At 39.5% G+C, this 18273-nt stretch overlaps 1 protein-coding gene across 5 annotated transcripts in view; it reads left to right on the top strand.

The window, feature by feature from the left end:
• Positions 1–18273, top strand: part of sh2d3ca (SH2 domain containing 3Ca) — a 75952-nt gene that overhangs the window by 43752 nt on the left and 13927 nt on the right. For 4 of the 5 annotated variants that reach the window (XM_012871138.3, XM_012871137.3, XM_021320780.2 and 1 more), the window contains 2 exons: positions 12605–12733; positions 18026–18175. In XM_012871138.3, coding sequence (XP_012726592.2) covers positions 12605–12733; positions 18026–18175 — 279 coding nt within the window. Of the gene's footprint in view, positions 1–10496; positions 10590–12604; positions 12734–18025; positions 18176–18273 lie in introns of those variants that run through there. The other variant, XM_036139804.1, reaches the window with a different exon arrangement.

The following is an 18273-nucleotide window of genomic DNA, read 5'->3' as shown; positions in this document are numbered from 1 at the left end:
AAAACATTAAACAAAGTACTAAAATACCTTTTGTAACCTAGTTTCAACACAGTGTTAAGTAAATTTTACATGTCATGATGAGATTATGGCGTTAATAGGTAAGCAAAGGAGAATTAAATAATATAAAAAAATAAAAACAGCTTTGAAAATCAGCCAGAATGTGAATGGTCTCTAAAGAGTCTTTAAGAGTGTCTCTGGAGTATGTCAACAAAACAGTGCACTCCCCATTTTTGATGATGGGGCACAAAAGCTCCCAATTGTTTAAAGCAGGCAAAAAAAAAAAAAAGGGTCTATCTGGGTCTTGGGTCCTGAGGACCTCGGTAGCAGCAATGGTAGATTACTGATGACATATTGTATATGTGCACATGCATGATTTCATCTAATCATTAAAAAAAACTCACCAACTGGTCTGTTATTTCAGACTGACACACACCTCCAAATTGTGCACACAGGCTCGATGCTGGGAGAACAACAGAAGATGTACGTTTTTTTAGGCGGCAGGTTTAGGAAGAGGACAAAAAGGAGGGGGTTCTGAAATTGACCAACCAGAGCAGAGGGGGCTTTCCAGAGGCAGAAACCTCTTTTGCTCCTGCATTTATGAGAAGCCTAAATCTGCTAGTTTCCGAAAAAGCCACTTTCAGTCAATCTCTTGAGTATAAGAGTTTCACAACACGAGTTTAGGTTAGAGAAGAGACATGACGCTGACAGGGATATTGATTGCTCAGGCTCACTTGCAAATATCACAGCAATTAAACTTCAGGAGGAGAAGATTGTGAATTGAGGACTCTGTTTTCCCCGGGGTTGTTTCTGTCAGACTACACAGCAGCTTCTGCCCTTTCCTCTGATTGTTGGAGGTAGTGCATTATTGCTACTCGGCTGCGGAGATATTTCTCCTCCTACCAACACCGCTTTGTTGACTTACGTTGCTATTGTTACTCTCTCCCTTTAAGGATTTTTTGTATAAACTGAACAGTCAGTGTAGGGTAGAAAAAAGGTAAACTATAGAAGAGATGAGTAATTGTGAAACAGGGGCTTCCTGTACTCTCAGTGGGGGTTTCAGTGCATGTCATTTCCTGTCCACCAGCTGTCAGTCAGTACAGGGGGTGTCAGCCCCTGACTCCAGGCTGACTGACAGCTCACAGCAGTGCTTTGTATATGCGTGTTTGTGTGGCTATAGAGATATAATATATCAGCATCCAGCTGCCTCCAGGGGTGGATGCTCTGCGTGAACGTACATGAAGGAGATGCTCATTCTTAATGACAGTAGAAGGTCACCGTTATCACTCCCATACTCTCGCATTCTGAGTGTGTACCAGTTGTCCTCACTCCCCCACCGCCGAAGAAACCAGTTTGTTTCCTGATATGCAGTGATCAAATGACACATGAGCTGTCACTCTTATCTGTTTTTTTTTCCAGTGCCAGGAATGTCTCAATCATAATGAGAGTTTGTGCACATGGACAAACAGGATAGAGTGTGTCTTTTTTTTTAAGGTTATACGTCAAGTTTAGCAACATGGTATTCGAGGTAATGAAGAAAAGTGTGTATGCGCCAGGTTCTGGACAATTCAGATCGTATTATCACTTTACTCTTTTCTTATGCGGTAACATTTCATTTTCCTGAAGTGTTTTCACATGAGATCATGGGAAGCAATGAATTTTTTATAATCTGCATCTGCTCAGCTAACAGACGGCTTCAAAACATGGGGGATGCACTGCGAAAAACCTCTCTTTTTACAGAAGCATAAAGGAATCAAAAGGCATTTAAAATGCTTAGATCAGACGTTTTACGTTATTATTAACCTTTTTTTTTTTTTGCACAAATGTTTGCTCAGGTCTGTTGTCTGCTGCTTTATGTAGCCGCTTGAGGATTTTTTTTTTCAGTTGGATTTTCCAGTACAAATGATCCCAGTGGAGGTCAGGTAATGCTGTCGTTTAAGTCAGGTGGAGGTGTTGAATTTTTTTAAACCTTCTGTTACCGGGTTAACAACTCAACTCAATCAGTGGCATAACTAGCGTGGTTATCATACTTTGATCCTTTTACCAGTATTATGAACTTGTTGAAAATGTTGAAACTTCACAGTATCACAATGTTTGCATACATATTTAAACAAAATTGTGTAATGTGATTTGACAAAAAGATATTTTGAAAATCAAAAACTGTATTTTACAGCTAGATCGTCGCTCTAAGTTTGTATACTTTTTTCCTTCATTGTTAAAGGTATACTATGCAACCGGGGTTGATTTTCCAGCGAGGCTCCCCCCAGAGGGCGAAAGTAAAAGTGCACTGTCGTAAAGATGCTCAGCTGTTCTGGTTTCTCCATCAAGCCAGGCGCGGTTGTTTTGAGCTTAGCAGACAGGCGAACGCAACAAAAAGTGGAAAAAACGGCAGTACAAACAATGACTAACACAGCGAAGGTATGAACATCAAGCTTCCCGCAGCGCTATCTTGGCGAGGCGGCGGCCGCCGCCACCGCCGCACCAGTTTTATTATTATTATTATTATTTATTTTTATTTTTTTATGTTGGCGAGACGCTACCGCCGCCGCCTCGCCAAGCCGCCGCCGCCGCGGTAGCGTCTCGCCAACATAAAAAAAATAAATAAATAAAAAATAAAAAAATAATAATAACAATAATAATAATAAAACTCGATATGCTTGCATGTTTATTTGACGTTAACACGCGGTTCTTTGTTGTTGCTTTCGCGCGTGCATATAGTGAATGGCAGGGCAAAAACACATGGAGTTCTCGCCGTAAAGCGAGACTTCTGTGTGTGCGGGCCGTGAGCTCTTGCAATTGCAAGTGCGGTATTTTCCCCACAGACCCCCAGTGCGGCCGAGAAAACCTTTGTTCGACCTGAAATGACTCATTTAATCATCCAAAACGGTATGGAACACATTAATTAACTGAAAAATGTTGCATAGTATGCCTTTAAAAAAATAATTATGTAATGCATTTGAGGTCTATGTAATAAATTCAGTGTGCAGAAACCTCGACTTTAACCGCATTTAAATTAAAAGGGAAATTATGAGCATGGCTAAAGCTAGTGATAGGCTAACAATCTCTCTAGTCAATAACCTCTTAAAATGACTTTGAACCTTACTAGAAATAGAGTCAGATCAATGTAAGATAATTTTGATTCATGGTTAAAGGATTTTTTTAAACAAATAAGTTTTAAAATATAATGGGAGATTTAAGCATGTTATGGAGTGAACATTTAATACATTTCCTTTAACGGAAAGTAGCCAGACTGATCTGCGAGTGAAACCTTGAAAGCTCGCGAGATCAGGATGATCTCACGAGACTATTACTTTACATCTCCATATGTTAAAAGCCGATAGTATTTTATTTCTATTTTGTTTGTGCTAACTGACCATATTAAAATGTCGCCCTGCGATAGACAGGCGACCTGTCCAGTGTGTACCCCGCCTCTCCCCCATTGACAGCTGGAGATAGGCACCAGCACCCCTCGCGACCCCAATAGGGATAAGCATGTTAGAAAGTGGATGGATGGATGGATGGTTGTCAAAGGAGGTACGAATTGACAGATTGTTGGGATCAATTGTTTCTTGGCAGTCAGCTCTGTTTTATGGCCCTGAAAAAAACAGCTAGAAAATAAGCAAAAGTGAAAATATTGAATGGTGAAAGGGTGAGACGGCCAAAACGCCTCTAGGACACCTTCTGTAATCTCCTGATGAGGGATTTTCAGCATATACTTGTCTTAAAGTCCAGCTGGTAGAGGCATTTAAGATACTTTAAGGATGATTCTTAATGGCTAGCCCAAAAAAACATTCCACCATGATGTCGAAGGGTTTTCATATTATCTTCATTCTTTTTTCACTCCTTCTGTTTTATCAAAAAAGAACATAGTTTAATTATCTAGCCCAGATTTGAGGTTCCCTGCTCCGAGTACACGCTTTTACTATCACACATTATAATGTTTACACTTAAGTGTGAAATAGAAGCTGCTTCAGTTGCATCATTAAAAGCTGAATTCGTTTTTGTATCCCACTGCATCTCATCCTGCCAAGAAAAATAAAGAGATCTGATGTTGGAGGAAACTTAACTCAAAGTGTATCTCTGAGAAGGGGGTGCGAATTTAACCGTGGAAATCAGACTGGAGGGCACGGCACAGGGATTACGGCAATCTGGATGTACACCTAAACCTGTGTAACATGTACACACCGGTGTGCGTGAGCGTGGCTACAATGGGAAATACAAGGACTCAAGGATCTTTTTTTTTTCTACCCAGAAATCCAGGTCTCTATAACCAGAAAAAAGAGGAGACATCCGGATAAGAGGGGTGAAGAGATGAGGAGGAGGAGATAGGAGACAAACGTAAAAGAAGAGTCTCTGGGAACTGAACCATTGGCCTTAAAGCCTGTTTAAGGTTTTGTCTGTGTGTGTGTGTAGGAGGTGGTATAAAACCCCCCCGGTTTACACGCACACACAGCAGTCCACACCCCCGCTTACTGCCACCACAGCTCAGAGTGTTACCGTGACAACGGGGTTAGAGGCTGTCCCCCCGGCCGAAAAAGAAAGACCCCGCATTCTGACGCGAGCTTAAAGCCCAGCGCAGCCGTCTGCTTGGAGAGCATTCTTCTCCTTTGTTTGGTGCCGTTCCTGTTGGAATGCATTCCCTCTTTTTCACTTTGCATACTTTTGCTTTTGAACGGCAGATGCTTTATTTCTTTGCAGGTTTTCGTGTTTGTCAGCAAACGTTTTCCATTTAATTTCTCACTCATGCCTTCCTTCACTCCCAGATTTCTGTGGCTTCAGTGATTTTTCTTGCTGTTTTGCTCCTACAGCAAGAATTTGAAAATAAACTAGTTGGTTTTACAAAATGCTGGACAGTTTTTTTCAGCAGTGCACATACACAGGGCTTATTTTTTAACTTAATGTCGCCAAACTTTGGCTGCATAAACTCTTTTTCTTCTGTCATGATGTTCGAAGATTTCTTTTCTGGTGGAACTTTATCTAATACTTTCATTTATTTCCACACCACATAGTGAAAATAACTTTATTTGTTGTTGCTTACATTTTCTCACATGGTAAAAGGAAATCCTTATTACGTTTACATGAGCTTTCCTGTTTGTTTCTTTATTAAAATAAACGAAAATGTTTCTGTTCTATAAGGCAAGGCAAGTTTATTTGTATAGCACATTTCAGTACAAGGACAATGCAAAGTGCTTTACATGATTAAAACATTGGAATAAAAAAAACGGAATAAAAGCAAGTAACAAACAGTTGGAATAAAATGTAGGAAAACTGAAAAAAAAAAAACTGAAAAATGGAAACTAAAAGCAAATATTAATGGTTTTAAAAACAGTTGGACCACAAACATGTTTCAGTAGAACAGTTTAACTAGAACAGTCAAAGGCAATGCTAAACAAACGTGTTTTTAATATTGAATTAAAATAACTCAGAATAACAGCACTTTTACAGACTTCTGGAAGTTGGTTCCACATAAGCGGAGCATAGGAACTAAATGCTGCTTCTCCATGTTTGGTTCTGGTTATGGGTATGTAGAGGAGGTTTGAATCAGAACCTGATGTGATCTACTTTCTTAGTTTTAGTGAGCAGCAGCGTTCTGGATCAAGTCCAGCTTTAACCTTGTCGCCTGTTTCCTCAGGGAAACATGGTGCTGTGTTTACTGAGGGAGCTGGAATTACTCAGTGACACTATAGAGTTGTGGTTTTGTTCATATAAGACTAATAAAGTGAAAGTGTGCACTTTCTATGACATAATAGTAGCTGTAATGGTTTAGAAATAGCCTCAATATTTGGTACCTATTTATTATAAACTAATTTTACAACCATAAATACTTTTTTTTTTTTGCTGATGTACAGAGTTGATGTTCTAAAGAGCCTGGACTGACCAGTAAAAATGCTTTAACCTGATATTTCAAACTGAACGGGGACATTCCTAATTATAATTAATTTTGCGCCGTCAGAGAGTATGCAACCTGGACAGAGCCTAGAAGCAGTTCAGAGCGAGACACACGAAACAAGAATCGCAGTAAGCCACACACCCAACATGCCAAGAAGGCTGTGTAATATATGCATAAATATGTGCATATATTTAGAATTTCTCCCCATTATCATGCCTTTCATTATTATTATTTTTTTTTTTTTTTACTTTTAGGTGGTTCTTTTTTTATTTTCTTCATGATTTTGAGTGATAGTGATGTCAATTTTCACTCGGGGAGGGAGTGTGAAAGCCTTGAGACGAAACGGCTTAATTGGCCTGCGGTGAGAACAGCGCTCTAAATTGAATATTGGTGTAAATTAGGTGATGGATCACACTATGTTATCTTTAACTTATTTTCACACGTATTGTTAGACCCGCTAAACTTTTCCTCATAGTTTCCGGCTCTGTATGCTGTCACCTTTTGTTACCTGGTGGTGTTTTCGCTCATATGCTCTAAAAATACCAGGCTTATCCTTGCAGAACTCAGATATGCACGTATGCATACAGATGCGTCAATAGATGCACACCGAAACGCGCTGTCATTGCGCACGCACACGCTCACGATCCCTTTCACGCTCTTCACCCCTCCCAGGGGAAAGAAAGTCCTGCATCAGCTGCTAAATTGCCTAAACTCCCTCTCATTCGCTAATGGGCTACCTGTCTTCCTCCATGTCTGCCGCTCTGTCTACATTAATGAGTTTCTGTTGTCTGTCTGTCTGTCTGCCTCGGCGTCATCCTGAACGTCTGATGTCTTGTCTTTATGTGGGCTTTATTCATGTCTGTGCAGAGGCGAGTCCCTGCTGTGCCCCTGCTCCTTTTTTCTTCCTGCCTGTTTTCATGTCTGCTCTTATTTTAACTGTTCTGGGTCTCCCCATGATGCTTTTTATCGCCCTTTAGGGGCTGTTTTCTTGCTGAATCCATACTTGCATCACATGCATGTTCTGGCACTTTCATGTGCTCATTTCTATGTTGGGTGTCAAGGAAAAACTAGTGGATAGGTGAACCATTATATTAAATGACAATAAACATTTGAATATTTGAAGGGAACATAATATTCTAACTTGAGACTCTTCTAGTTATTTCTAAAAGGTGCATTAAACTGACAATACCTTTAGTTTCAGCACCACAACCGCTCCTCTTCTTCGCAACTGGACATATTTCCCAAAAGCCAGATTAGTTTTTCGATTCAAGCAAAAGAAAATGATGGTATCCCTAAGTAACAGCTGGGGAGGGACTGTGATGCATTGGTCTATGCTCAGTATGGCCAAAAAAACTCAATCGCGTGGCGTTTATGAATCGGGGTCTTGGGTGTACAAGAACTGAAAAGTGAGTGTAAAAAAGATGCTAGATGTTCAAACTCACAGTAAATAAGTTTCAAAATGCTTTTTTATCCAGTCTATCCGTTCAGCTTTCTTAATAGTTGAGTATTTTTAGACAGATCATGGAGACAAATGAAAAGATTCAGATCATTTAGTTTAATTTAGTTATGTTTTATATTCTGAATGATGAAATCAGATGAACTATAAGTGACCTCCTGATAGTTGATATCATTTTAAGTAATATATTTTTCTCACAGTATGCTATGAATAAATTAGAGATAATTACTTTAAATCGTTGGGCATTCAAGCAGGTGTGAATTGTCCCTTTTAATGGTTGCTCCTTTTTAGTTCTAAATAAAGTTTGGGAAGGAAATGATTAAAATGTAAATGCATGAGACAGTGACGGACCTCAAGCCCTACTGTGACGATCAATTAATCTTTTTCCATTATATGGCCCTCTGTGTAAAGTTCAAAAAGCTGTCAGCTTTATTCCTGTCTGCAGTCCCAGACTGCCACATACTGAAAATAAAACAAACATTTAGATGTGGTAAAAAAAAAAAAACAGCCCAAAAATGTGGCAGTGGCAGATCTACTCTTTTAAGTAACAAACCTAATAAATACACCCCCAGAATTGAATGGAAACCAAGCAGCCAGGGAAGTAAAGGCTATCCTCTCAGTCTCTGTAAGTGCTATAATAACATCACATTAGTCATTGTCACTGCCTCCCATACTACTTATTCCCATTGTTTCTCTTTTGCCACTGGGTAATATATTCTTCTGAAAGATGTTTTACTCTCTTTCACATCATTGAGCAACTCTCCCTGCTCCTCATCACTTCTGCTCCTTCCTCATACCTTAGATCTGGTTCCTCACAGAGATCAGAACTGTCAGAAAAGTACGATGCCATGCTCAAACTGAATGCGATCTAATTGCTAATTGGGAAACAATTGAGATTTGCTTACTGCTGTTGTTAGTGACCAGGCTTGTTAGTGCTGGCAATGATGGCATATTTCTCTTCATTTTACAGTTTGACTTTTTAAATTATTTACACCACAGGCAGGTTTAGATTCAGAATTACTCTCGTTGAGCTGAAAAGTTTGTTTCTGATGCAAAAATGATACAGGCATGCCTCAAAAGATAGTAAAACAAAGTAAACAGTTGGATAAGATTTAATTATATTTTATTTGGAAACGGCATGTTGGAAAGTGGAGGGCTTTCTTTCTCCTTTACGTCCTCCACAGATTTTCCATCAGATTGAAGTTGGGGCTCTGGCTGGACCATTTGAAAATAAGTTAATAAGTTAATATTACTTACAGAAACATGTAGGTAAAATCTAAAGATTAGTTTAAACCTAAATATGAGAGGAGAATGAGTAATTATGGGCTTAACTGCATGTATCAAGACCGTTCTCCCTGCTGCCCTCTGGAAAGAGGTTCCGCAGCATCCGCTGCAGGTCCACCAGGTTCTGCAAAAGCTTTTTCCCTGCTGCCATCAGACTGTTGAACTGCTGTTGAACTGCAAAACTACAACCCACAAACTCTGCACAACATTTGCATTTTTTGCAAATTTTTGCATCATTGCAGCCCATATATTCACACATTTGCATTTTTTGCACATTTTTGCATCATTGCAGCTCATATAGCATTACAAATGCTATCGGACTCCTAGTCTTAAAATTGCACATATAAATGCATTCATGCACAAATGCCCTTGCACAATCCAATCTGTACATAAATAATGTCTCTTTTTTGTTACATTTCAATTGTTTGTATACTGCATATTTAAAATCTGCTGTTTACTTCTAAATCTCTGCCGCACCTAAAACTGTAATTTAACTTCTACTGCGATTTACAAAAGCTGTACGAAAAGAAATTTCGTTCTGTACGCACTTTGTGCATTCCGAATGACAAATAAAGTTGTCTAAGTCTAAGTCTTAAGACTCTAAAAGAACATTTTTCACAAATTGAGGTTGTACCTTTGAATATTGTGATTCAAACTGTCATGAGTACAGATAATTGTTTCATCCATGTAACTTTGAAGATGTATACGTCTGGCAGTCATTGGACAAATAACTCGGCGTGCCTTGTTGGACCTGACAAGATTATTTTACCATAAGCAGCTCTTTTTTCAACTTGGATTTCAGAAGCATACCCACATCATATCAGAACACATTTCTGCTTACTGTACTATCATGATATTGTAGAATAGACCAACCTTTGCATTTTGACCTTTTTCTCACCATATAACCTTGTTCCAGAGTTTTCTACAGGCTGTAAAGGAAAGCACTCCAGTATTGGTTGAAATCCACTTGGGTTGCAGAAACAAGACCCCATACGTGTTGACAGAGTAGGACAGTCAATACAATTATTCTCTGAAGGATTTAGTGCGGGTTTTGTTGTCTTCGTATATTAGAACTCAAGACGTCTATTGTGTCTTTTCCTTTTTTTAAGTCACCTTTTATTGTCTGTTGTTTGTTGGTCTCCATCGGTGGGTCTCCTTTAATGTCAACCTATTTCATGAAACCTGTCATAAATAGAGCCATGTTGACAGTTCAATTTCCCTCATAACCCTTCATATAGATATATATGTACATTTACACACACCCACACACGCGTCGACTCCACCGCTGAGCATCGGTTCCATCGCAGGCTCCTCTTGGGTTTCAGCAGAGATGGGAGGGGGAGAAAAAAAAGCAATAACTGCGCACTTGACCCCTCTGCTTTTTATTGGCCTGTTCTCACCTTCACACAGACCCACTCACACACCTTAAATCTAATCTGGGAGACCTAGCCTCCATGGTGATATTCCTCTATCCTCCCCAGAGGATTAAAGGAGAGAAGAGTGGAGCGAGGAGAGGAGGAAGTTAATAATTTTGCCTCGCGGCGACCTGGAGACGATAAGATTGTGTGTTTGCCTCTCGTATCACACGCGGACACTTGTGCGGCAAGGGGGGGGAAAACACGCCGCGCACGAAGGGGTCATTACAGCTTCCCGTCCTCGCTCGCAATGTTTTGTTTTGTCCCCCGAAAAAGTGTGACAACAATCTTGATAGAACTTTATCATGGATGGGGAATTGGGAGAGGAGCTGTGTGTGTGTGTATGCGATAGCAAGCCGTGGAACAAACACCGGTCCTGAAAATCAGGGCAAATATTAGGGGGAAAAGGACCAGCCTTAGCGACAAGGTTGTTTACTGTTTATTCTGGTCGCCGGGCTCGTTCCTTCGCATGCTGGCAGCCAGGAAGATTTTCTTTTCACCGTTTATTCCTTTGTGGATTTTTATGCTGGCGCAGATCTGTGTCAAGGTTTGTTTGCGCGCAAGGTTTGTGTGTGTGTGTGTGTGTGTGTGTGTGTGCAAATATATTTGTGTTTGAGCGCATTGTGCATTAATTATGTTAGGCTGCTTGTCTGAACTCAATCTTTCCACAGTCATCAGCCGCTGCAGTGGCTGCAGGGTCCCATTTAGGGAGTTCCCATTTTTCGTCATGCAAAATAGCACTTGGGCAGATTAGGTGAAGTTGAAGGAATTAAAAGGGATTCGTTGCAAACTGAAGATAAGGTAATGAATTACGCTGATTTACATGTAAATCTAACCCCAGTAAACCTTTATCAATTATTCTGTAAATATTTATATAAATAAGATGCATTTCGACCTTTCTTATTAATCAGCAAAGCGTTGACACACAAAGCCTTTGTTCTGCAGATAGAAAGCCTTTTCTGCTACGTACACCATCAAATTGGCTTTGTATAAATGAGGCCCGTCTTAAGAATACTTGGACACGAGGAGTGGAGAGGCTGCAGATCAAACCGTCAACCCTTCAATTAGTGGAAGACCTGCTCTACCTCCTGAGCCTTTCAGCGCCTTGGTCGCTCAGAAAGAAAGAAAAAAACACCTAATGAGCTGCACTTTTGCTGTTATTACTAATTCAGACTCACATAGCTGAAGGGTCTTTGTGTGTTTGAAGCAGTTTTTCCTTCAAGTGGTCATTTTCAGAGAATTAATAAGAGATCCACCAATCACACTTTTGAGGTTAAATTCTGACCTTGTGTTTTTGTACTATGTTGTACTGGCTATTCCCTGCCAAAGCAGATGTTGGCAAATTATGATTTCTCTTGAAGAGCCAATTTTATAAAAAAAAAATATTCAACATGTTTTTTGTCAAGTTGTCCTGCTGTGAACCACTATTGTTGATATTGCAGGCAGAAGTGATGCCATGCTTTTTGTGTGAGAGTTGCTGTAATCTCAAAGATGTTTCACCTTCTACAGGATCTTATATTACCGAATTTTTTGGACTATGAGGCGCCCTTAAAATCCTTAAATCTTCTCAAAAATGTATGGTGCGCCTTATAATCCAGTGTGCCTTATGGTCCTAAACATACGGTAGTCATTCGGACAGTTTGCAGTACTAGCCATGTGTTTACCTTAACTCTGAGATTGGTTAAATGTTAACATTTCCAAACCCTGCATATTCCATATCAGACAGAAGATCAAAGCTTAAAATCCATAAATCAGAGCAACTTTGCTGTATTCTTTTCGGTTTCTTATTTCTCTTGAATCATGTCTCTCTTGCAGCCTGAATGAGGTGCAGACATGTCTGACAAGTCCTAGAAATTCATTTCCTTTTCAAATAGCTTTTTACATTTCCGTGCTTCCTCAGACCTCATTTACACACATCATTCATACTGGTAACTTTGCCCGCTCTGACATTTCTGTATTAAAAAAAAACAAAAAAACAACAACAACTGAATGTTTCGGTAGGGCTTGCATGTGATGCATTTAGTAATCGAAGAATGTGCAGTCAGGGCATATCAAGCTAAAGATTATCCAGTTGCGGTCAAGATCCAGTTTCTCTGTGTATCTCAAGCTTAAATGAAAACTTAGTGTCAATATTCTGCATTTATGACAGAGCCGGTGAATTTCCCATTGTTGCGAGCCATTCTAGAGGGCAAGTCTTAACTAGGGAAATCAGTTCTCTGCAGTGTGTCTGAACAATAAAACAACTAACTTGTGCAGATTCTTCCCTTTGGTGTGAGCATGCTTGTGTACATTGTGGTGCCTCCTTGCAGCGCCGCCTTCTGTGGCACAGGTGTGCATTTTTTGCTATTTGTGTAACATATACCTACTACTCCTTAGAAATCTTTATGCTATTTATTCCTATATTAAGGCATGCATGTTTTGCAGATGTTTATCTCTTCACCATTCAGAGACTCGCAGATCGATTTTGCTTCCCTTTTTTGTGTGCCTCAATATAAATATTGTCTGTGACCAGTTAAATCTGAACTGATGCCATATTTCTTTTTCATCTCTCATTTTTCTCAGTTCTCAAAGGAGAAATATCTGTTGGAGTCTCCTCCTGAGAAACTTCGCAAGGAGCTGGAAGAGGAGTTGAAACTGAGCCCTGCTGACATCAGGAGCCATGGCTGGTACCATGGACACATACCCAGAGAGGTATGAGTGCTGCCAGGGTGTCATTGCTTGTCAATCAGAGGGCACAGAGTTTGAGTAAGGATGGTGAAACGCCAATGTGAAACTTATTAGTTAAAAGTGCTGCATGAATCATATCGGGAACAAACCTAACATACATACCAATGTGTGGAAGGGTTCACAAAATCCACTGCTGGCTGCAGCTTGTAGTTTAATGCCTAAAGATTTTTTTTTTTCATTTTGTTTCATCAACATTTCGGAAAAATCATAACTCAGCTGTAAATAGTCCATCATAGAGTATATGGCTTCTCAGCTATCAGTTATTCTCATGTGGTTTTGTAAAGAATGCACAAATCAAGCTTTCTTTATGCTAAAATACATAATCGCTACCATATTTAAGACCATGTTGTGGATGTTTAACATTCAAAGACTGAAATAACCACAAAATATTAGACTTCCTTTGATGTGTTGGACAACGCATCAAAGAAAAAGCAACTCCTTGTCAGCTGTCTAATAAAAATCTGGGACTTACCTTGTTGGATTCACTGTCAGTGGGAGTGAATATTACTTATACTGCTGCAGTGGTACTTCAATCGTTTATATCCTGCATCCTCCAAACTAAAAGAAAAAAAATGCTTTAGGGGAAGATTGTCACTGTATTCTCTCTAAGATTGCTTTCGAAAACTGCAGGCAGGGAGTAGATGCTTACCTGATTTTCTCTTCATTGTGCTGGCAGTCATCAGCTCCTGTCACCTCCTTAACAGGGCCACCAGAACATGCTGCTCCTAACATTAGCAGAATGTCATGCTGCTCATTGTCTTAGTTTTTATCCACTTGAATACCTGTTCAGTGGTTAATTAACAACTATACCTTTTTTTTATAAGTTTTCAGAAACTTCTCTTACTTGTTCATGCTGCTTAAAAGAACAATGCAAGGCGATGTGTGCTATCCATCAGGCCACCATGATTTAGTTACATGCGGTACGGTAGCTCCAATGGGACATCAGAGATCCAATTTACTCAGATGATGCAGAGCAAGCACTCACTTAGTGTAACAATGTTGTAGCCTCTAACTCTGGATCTGCCAATAAGGCGTTTTTTGCACATGGCTAGACCATATATTTGTCCTTTCAATCATTAACCAACAATCCTTAGTAGGTCTAGTTTAAAGCTTCAAAAGGTTTCTTTGTTGGGTACGCAGCCATTTGGACCTTACTGATGTGTACATAAACTCCTCCCCCCTTTCTTTTTAGCAAAGTAGCTATGTTTACATGGGCATAAGTAATCAGAATAAAGGGACGAACTGAATACAAATGCATCATGTAATCAGTATATTGGGATCAGGTTAAGCTCAATTGGAATCAAATTGTATTCACAATGAGATGGATGGTTTATGCTGATCGTTAATCCGAACATTATCCATCTAAAGACATGTTCTGATCTATCTATCTATCTATCTATCTATCTATCTATCTATCTATCTATCTATCTATCTATCTATCTATCTATCTATCTATCTATCTATCTATCTATCTATCTATCTATCTATCTATCTATCTATCTATCTATCTATCTATCTATCTATCTATCTATCTATCTATCTACACACACACAAATGTTTATTCGTTCTGTCCTCTGAGAGGTTCATCTTTCAGTTTTTTTGCCTTGATTGTTCAATGAAGTTAAAAAAATAACCTTTCACTTTTTTTAGCGCAGACAAAATCACGACTTATTCTTCATTTTAAAGGAAATTTAAAATGACTGCGGATGTCAAAGGTCCTTTAATCCTGAATAAAGCCTGGCACATGTAAATATATGTTATGATCAGATTCATTTTTTTTTTGTACCCATATAAATGATGGATTATTTTGTCTTTTATCCATCCAAATACATTTTAATCCCATCAAGGAATTTTGCACATGTAAACATATCGACTATATCTTACTAATTATTCCCGTTTCAACTTTAGTCCAATAGATGACATTAACATGCTGGTTTATCATCCGTCCATTCAAAAAGAGGTTTAAATGATTTCTTATTGAGATTTGGTTTTGTTTGTGTGTTCTCATGTTATTTTTCTGCTCTTCTCTGTCGTCTTTGTTGTGACTGTGCACCACCGTTTTCATGGAGGTTTTATTATCGTGTATGCATTAAAATTCGTACCTCCACAAGGTGACAGTGGAGGGTCCTGAGAGACGTTACAGACAGTCAGTCAGTCTCTAGATGCAAACTGGTGACATTGGATGAAAAAGAACAAAGACAAACAATTCAATGAATTAAGAAGATTATTTATTCAACCAATATTACTCATGAATGCTCAGTGTGGAAGCTGAATTTTACAGTTTAACTACCACATTTACCTTGCAATATGTTCATATGCAGAACTTTACACGACGTTGGGCGTTTCAGCAGACAGGGGGAGATAGGAGGTTGGAATAAAAAAGGTTGTTTCCAAATCTCTTCACACCATCTGAGTTCAGACACTGAAAACATGTGAAACCATGTGTGAAGTTCAGTGGAGAGAAGGAAAACAAATGTGTCGCTGTGGCTGTTAAGAACACACATCTGTTTTTTGTAACATTCGGAGGCCAAACAAGTATGGAGTTTAAGTTTTATTCTCTTTTGTTAGATTCTTTAATGTGTTTTATGTGAAACTAGATGGTAAAACTGTGAAGTGAAATAAAGTAGAAGTTTAAAGTACATATTCAGATTTTCTCGCAGAGTTCCTAAAAATGGCAAAACCATTGTTTTAAAGTAAATATATTTGAGATAGAAACCCGATCAGAGTTGTTTGATTGATATCCTATCTTTAATTTTTATAGAGCTGTAACCTGGGATGCAGAACATTTCTTCAAGTACCGCAGTCAGCAGCATTAAAACATTTATTTTCTAGTTTTGTTTTGTTGCACTGTGGGGTAGAGAGCAGATGCTGTACCAAAAAGCTTTTAACTTCATCTTTAAACAAGGATAAATAACAACATAGTTAGCATTTTGAGTTGTCGTTAGCATCTCTTCTTGGTGATCTCCCCAACAAGCAAAGGAGTCAGTTTTTGTGTATGAAAACAGGGACTCTTACGTTAACCCCGAGATTTCAAAAGCCCGCTAACATTTTCAAATTGAGCCTGTTCCATGACTCTGACTAGAGCTGAAACAGAGCGACTTTTCTGCAGTATGTCCACCTTTGCTGGTATCTGCTTTAGTTTTGTTCTCTGTTTAAAAGTAACTGACTGAATGAAGCTCTAACATGTCACAGAAAACACAGTTTAATTTGAAATAGATCGTAAACCCTTTTGTGATTACTCTGAATAAATTCAGAGTAATCACCAGAGTAACACCTTACTGAAGCTGAAAATAGCTTACAACATCTTCTTCAGCCTATGATTGCTTCTGCATGAAGTCTTGACAAGCAGCATTCACTCCTCCTGAAAGAGCGTAGAGCCACAATGGTCGTCTGTATTATCCATGACTTTGCAGCAATCCCTCATACTGAGCATGCATGAAGCGACAGTGGAGAGGAAAACTCCCCTTTAACGGGAGAAAAAACCTCTTACAGAACCAGACCCAGTATGAACGGTCATCTGCCTCGACCGACTGGGGGTTAGAGAAGATCAGATGTTTGAATTATCAGTTTCTCGGTTGGGTAAAAGAAAAATTTGAATAGTTGAAAAAGGCTTAAGGGGGCATTAAAATTCCAGAGGGTAACTGTTAACTTTTATGTTTAATTATGTTGCTGTTAAAATTTTTTTATTTCAATTACAAAACTTTTCAATACTTGTCAGCTTTCGAGGAATCAAACCCAAAGACTAGCCTTTAGAAACACATGAAAAGGGATTTAACTCTATCTCGCCATTTATTCGTCCTGGAAATAAATTAATTAATGAAACAAATTCAGATCAAATGAATTAGCAACTTTTGGAGGGATAAGTTCTCATCCATGGAGCGAGTGCATTACAGAATTCATTAAGACATTCTTGCGCTTGTAAGCCCGTAGTATTAGCAGAGTGATTACTCTGACATCATCTCTGGCTTTGAAAGCGCAGTTTAGGCGGTTTACTCACAGAACGACACTGATTAATGAATCCCATCATCTGTCACAGCTCGGCAGCTATTGCTTTAGCGTTGGGAAGGAGGGAGACTCTGCCAACCTGACAGCTGCGCACGCTGCTGATGTACGCCGTCGAGTTTCACAGCTGGTGACAAAGACACAAACACACAGTCTGGATGCACATGTGGAGGGTCCTTCTTCATCGCCTCCGTCTCCGCAGCTCTTGATCAACCTCCGTCTCTCCGTCGAACACAAACACAGATCTCAATCTGCCATCTGCACGTCTTTCCTCCTTTCATTTACATAAATTATTCATATATTCATGGATTTGCCCCACTATAAATTTTGGGGGGAACCCCAGGCCAGGTTACCAAATCAGTGCTAAGTGACTTTATTTTACACATATCCTTTGCTGAAATCCGTATCTTTACTGCCAGAAATATTTTTCTCCATCTCTAGTCATTGTTTTAAAGTTAAAATTTCTCTCTTTTGAAGAAGTCATAAAGCCTTCTCTGCATATTTTCTCATCCCCCACCTCAAACTATTCATTTTGGTATGAGAAAAATAAACCAAAACCTTCTCCCTTTAACAGAATTACATTTGACGCTGGGGGAGATAAAAAGGCTCTGCATGAATTTCGAGCCTTTGATCTGTGTATGTACTGCCTCCTGCTGGTCTGTGACACTGTTTTCCTTTTGGCTTTGTTGCGCTGCATATTTCATGGGCTGTTTAAAGAATTTAGCGCTTTTTTTCGCCATCTGCTTTCAAAAGCAGTCTCCTCATGGGTTGTTTTAATAGAAGCACTGCTCCGGCCGATTGAAGTTGCTGTTTCTCTGCTCAGGCTACATGACGGATATTCGGGGTTTCCTCCCTGAAGTATAAGTGCAGCCTTAGTTAACAGTAATGCGTGCACCGAGATGTTGTTTCGTTGACCATGAATGGAACATTGCCTCTTTTTAGAAGTGTTGAAGGTTGTAAAACAGATCACGAGAAAGGAATTCTTCAGTGCCTTGGCAGTCTGAGCGATCAGGGGAAAAAAATGTAAAACCTGAGTTTAATCTCGTGCCAAGTGTTTGATTTGCAACACAAAAGTGCTGACGAACCGTCATAAACAATCGCACGTTTTTCAATTCAATTATTCAGCTTTCAAACTGTGAGAGATAAATTGTTCACACACAAGCCCCTACTGGAAAAAAAATGTATTTTGTTTCTCTTTTTCTGTTGGTAACGTTGTTTCCTAAGCTAAAGCCGGGCCTTTTTCTCCTTTTTTAGGTGTCCGAGTCTCTGGTTTTGAGGAACGGTGATTTCCTTGTGCGAGACTCTCTGACCAACGTTGGCGATTATGTTCTGACCTGTCGGTGGGACAATGAGGTGCTCCACTTCAAGATCAGCAAAGTTCTGGTGAAGTCCAATGAGACTAAGGTAGGTCTGCATCTGCTGGAGCGCGGATCTCAGACTCGAGTCCTCGGTGTGCCGCAGTGCTGCAGCTTACAGAGGCGACTCTGATCTAGAGTGCCTTA

Source organism: Fundulus heteroclitus, chromosome 8 (genome assembly GCF_011125445.2).
Source record: "Fundulus heteroclitus isolate FHET01 chromosome 8, MU-UCD_Fhet_4.1, whole genome shotgun sequence".
NCBI lineage: Eukaryota > Metazoa > Chordata > Actinopteri > Cyprinodontiformes > Fundulidae > Fundulus > Fundulus heteroclitus.
Note: the sequence above shows the minus strand (reverse complement) of the source record. Positions and strands in the feature narration are given on the sequence as shown.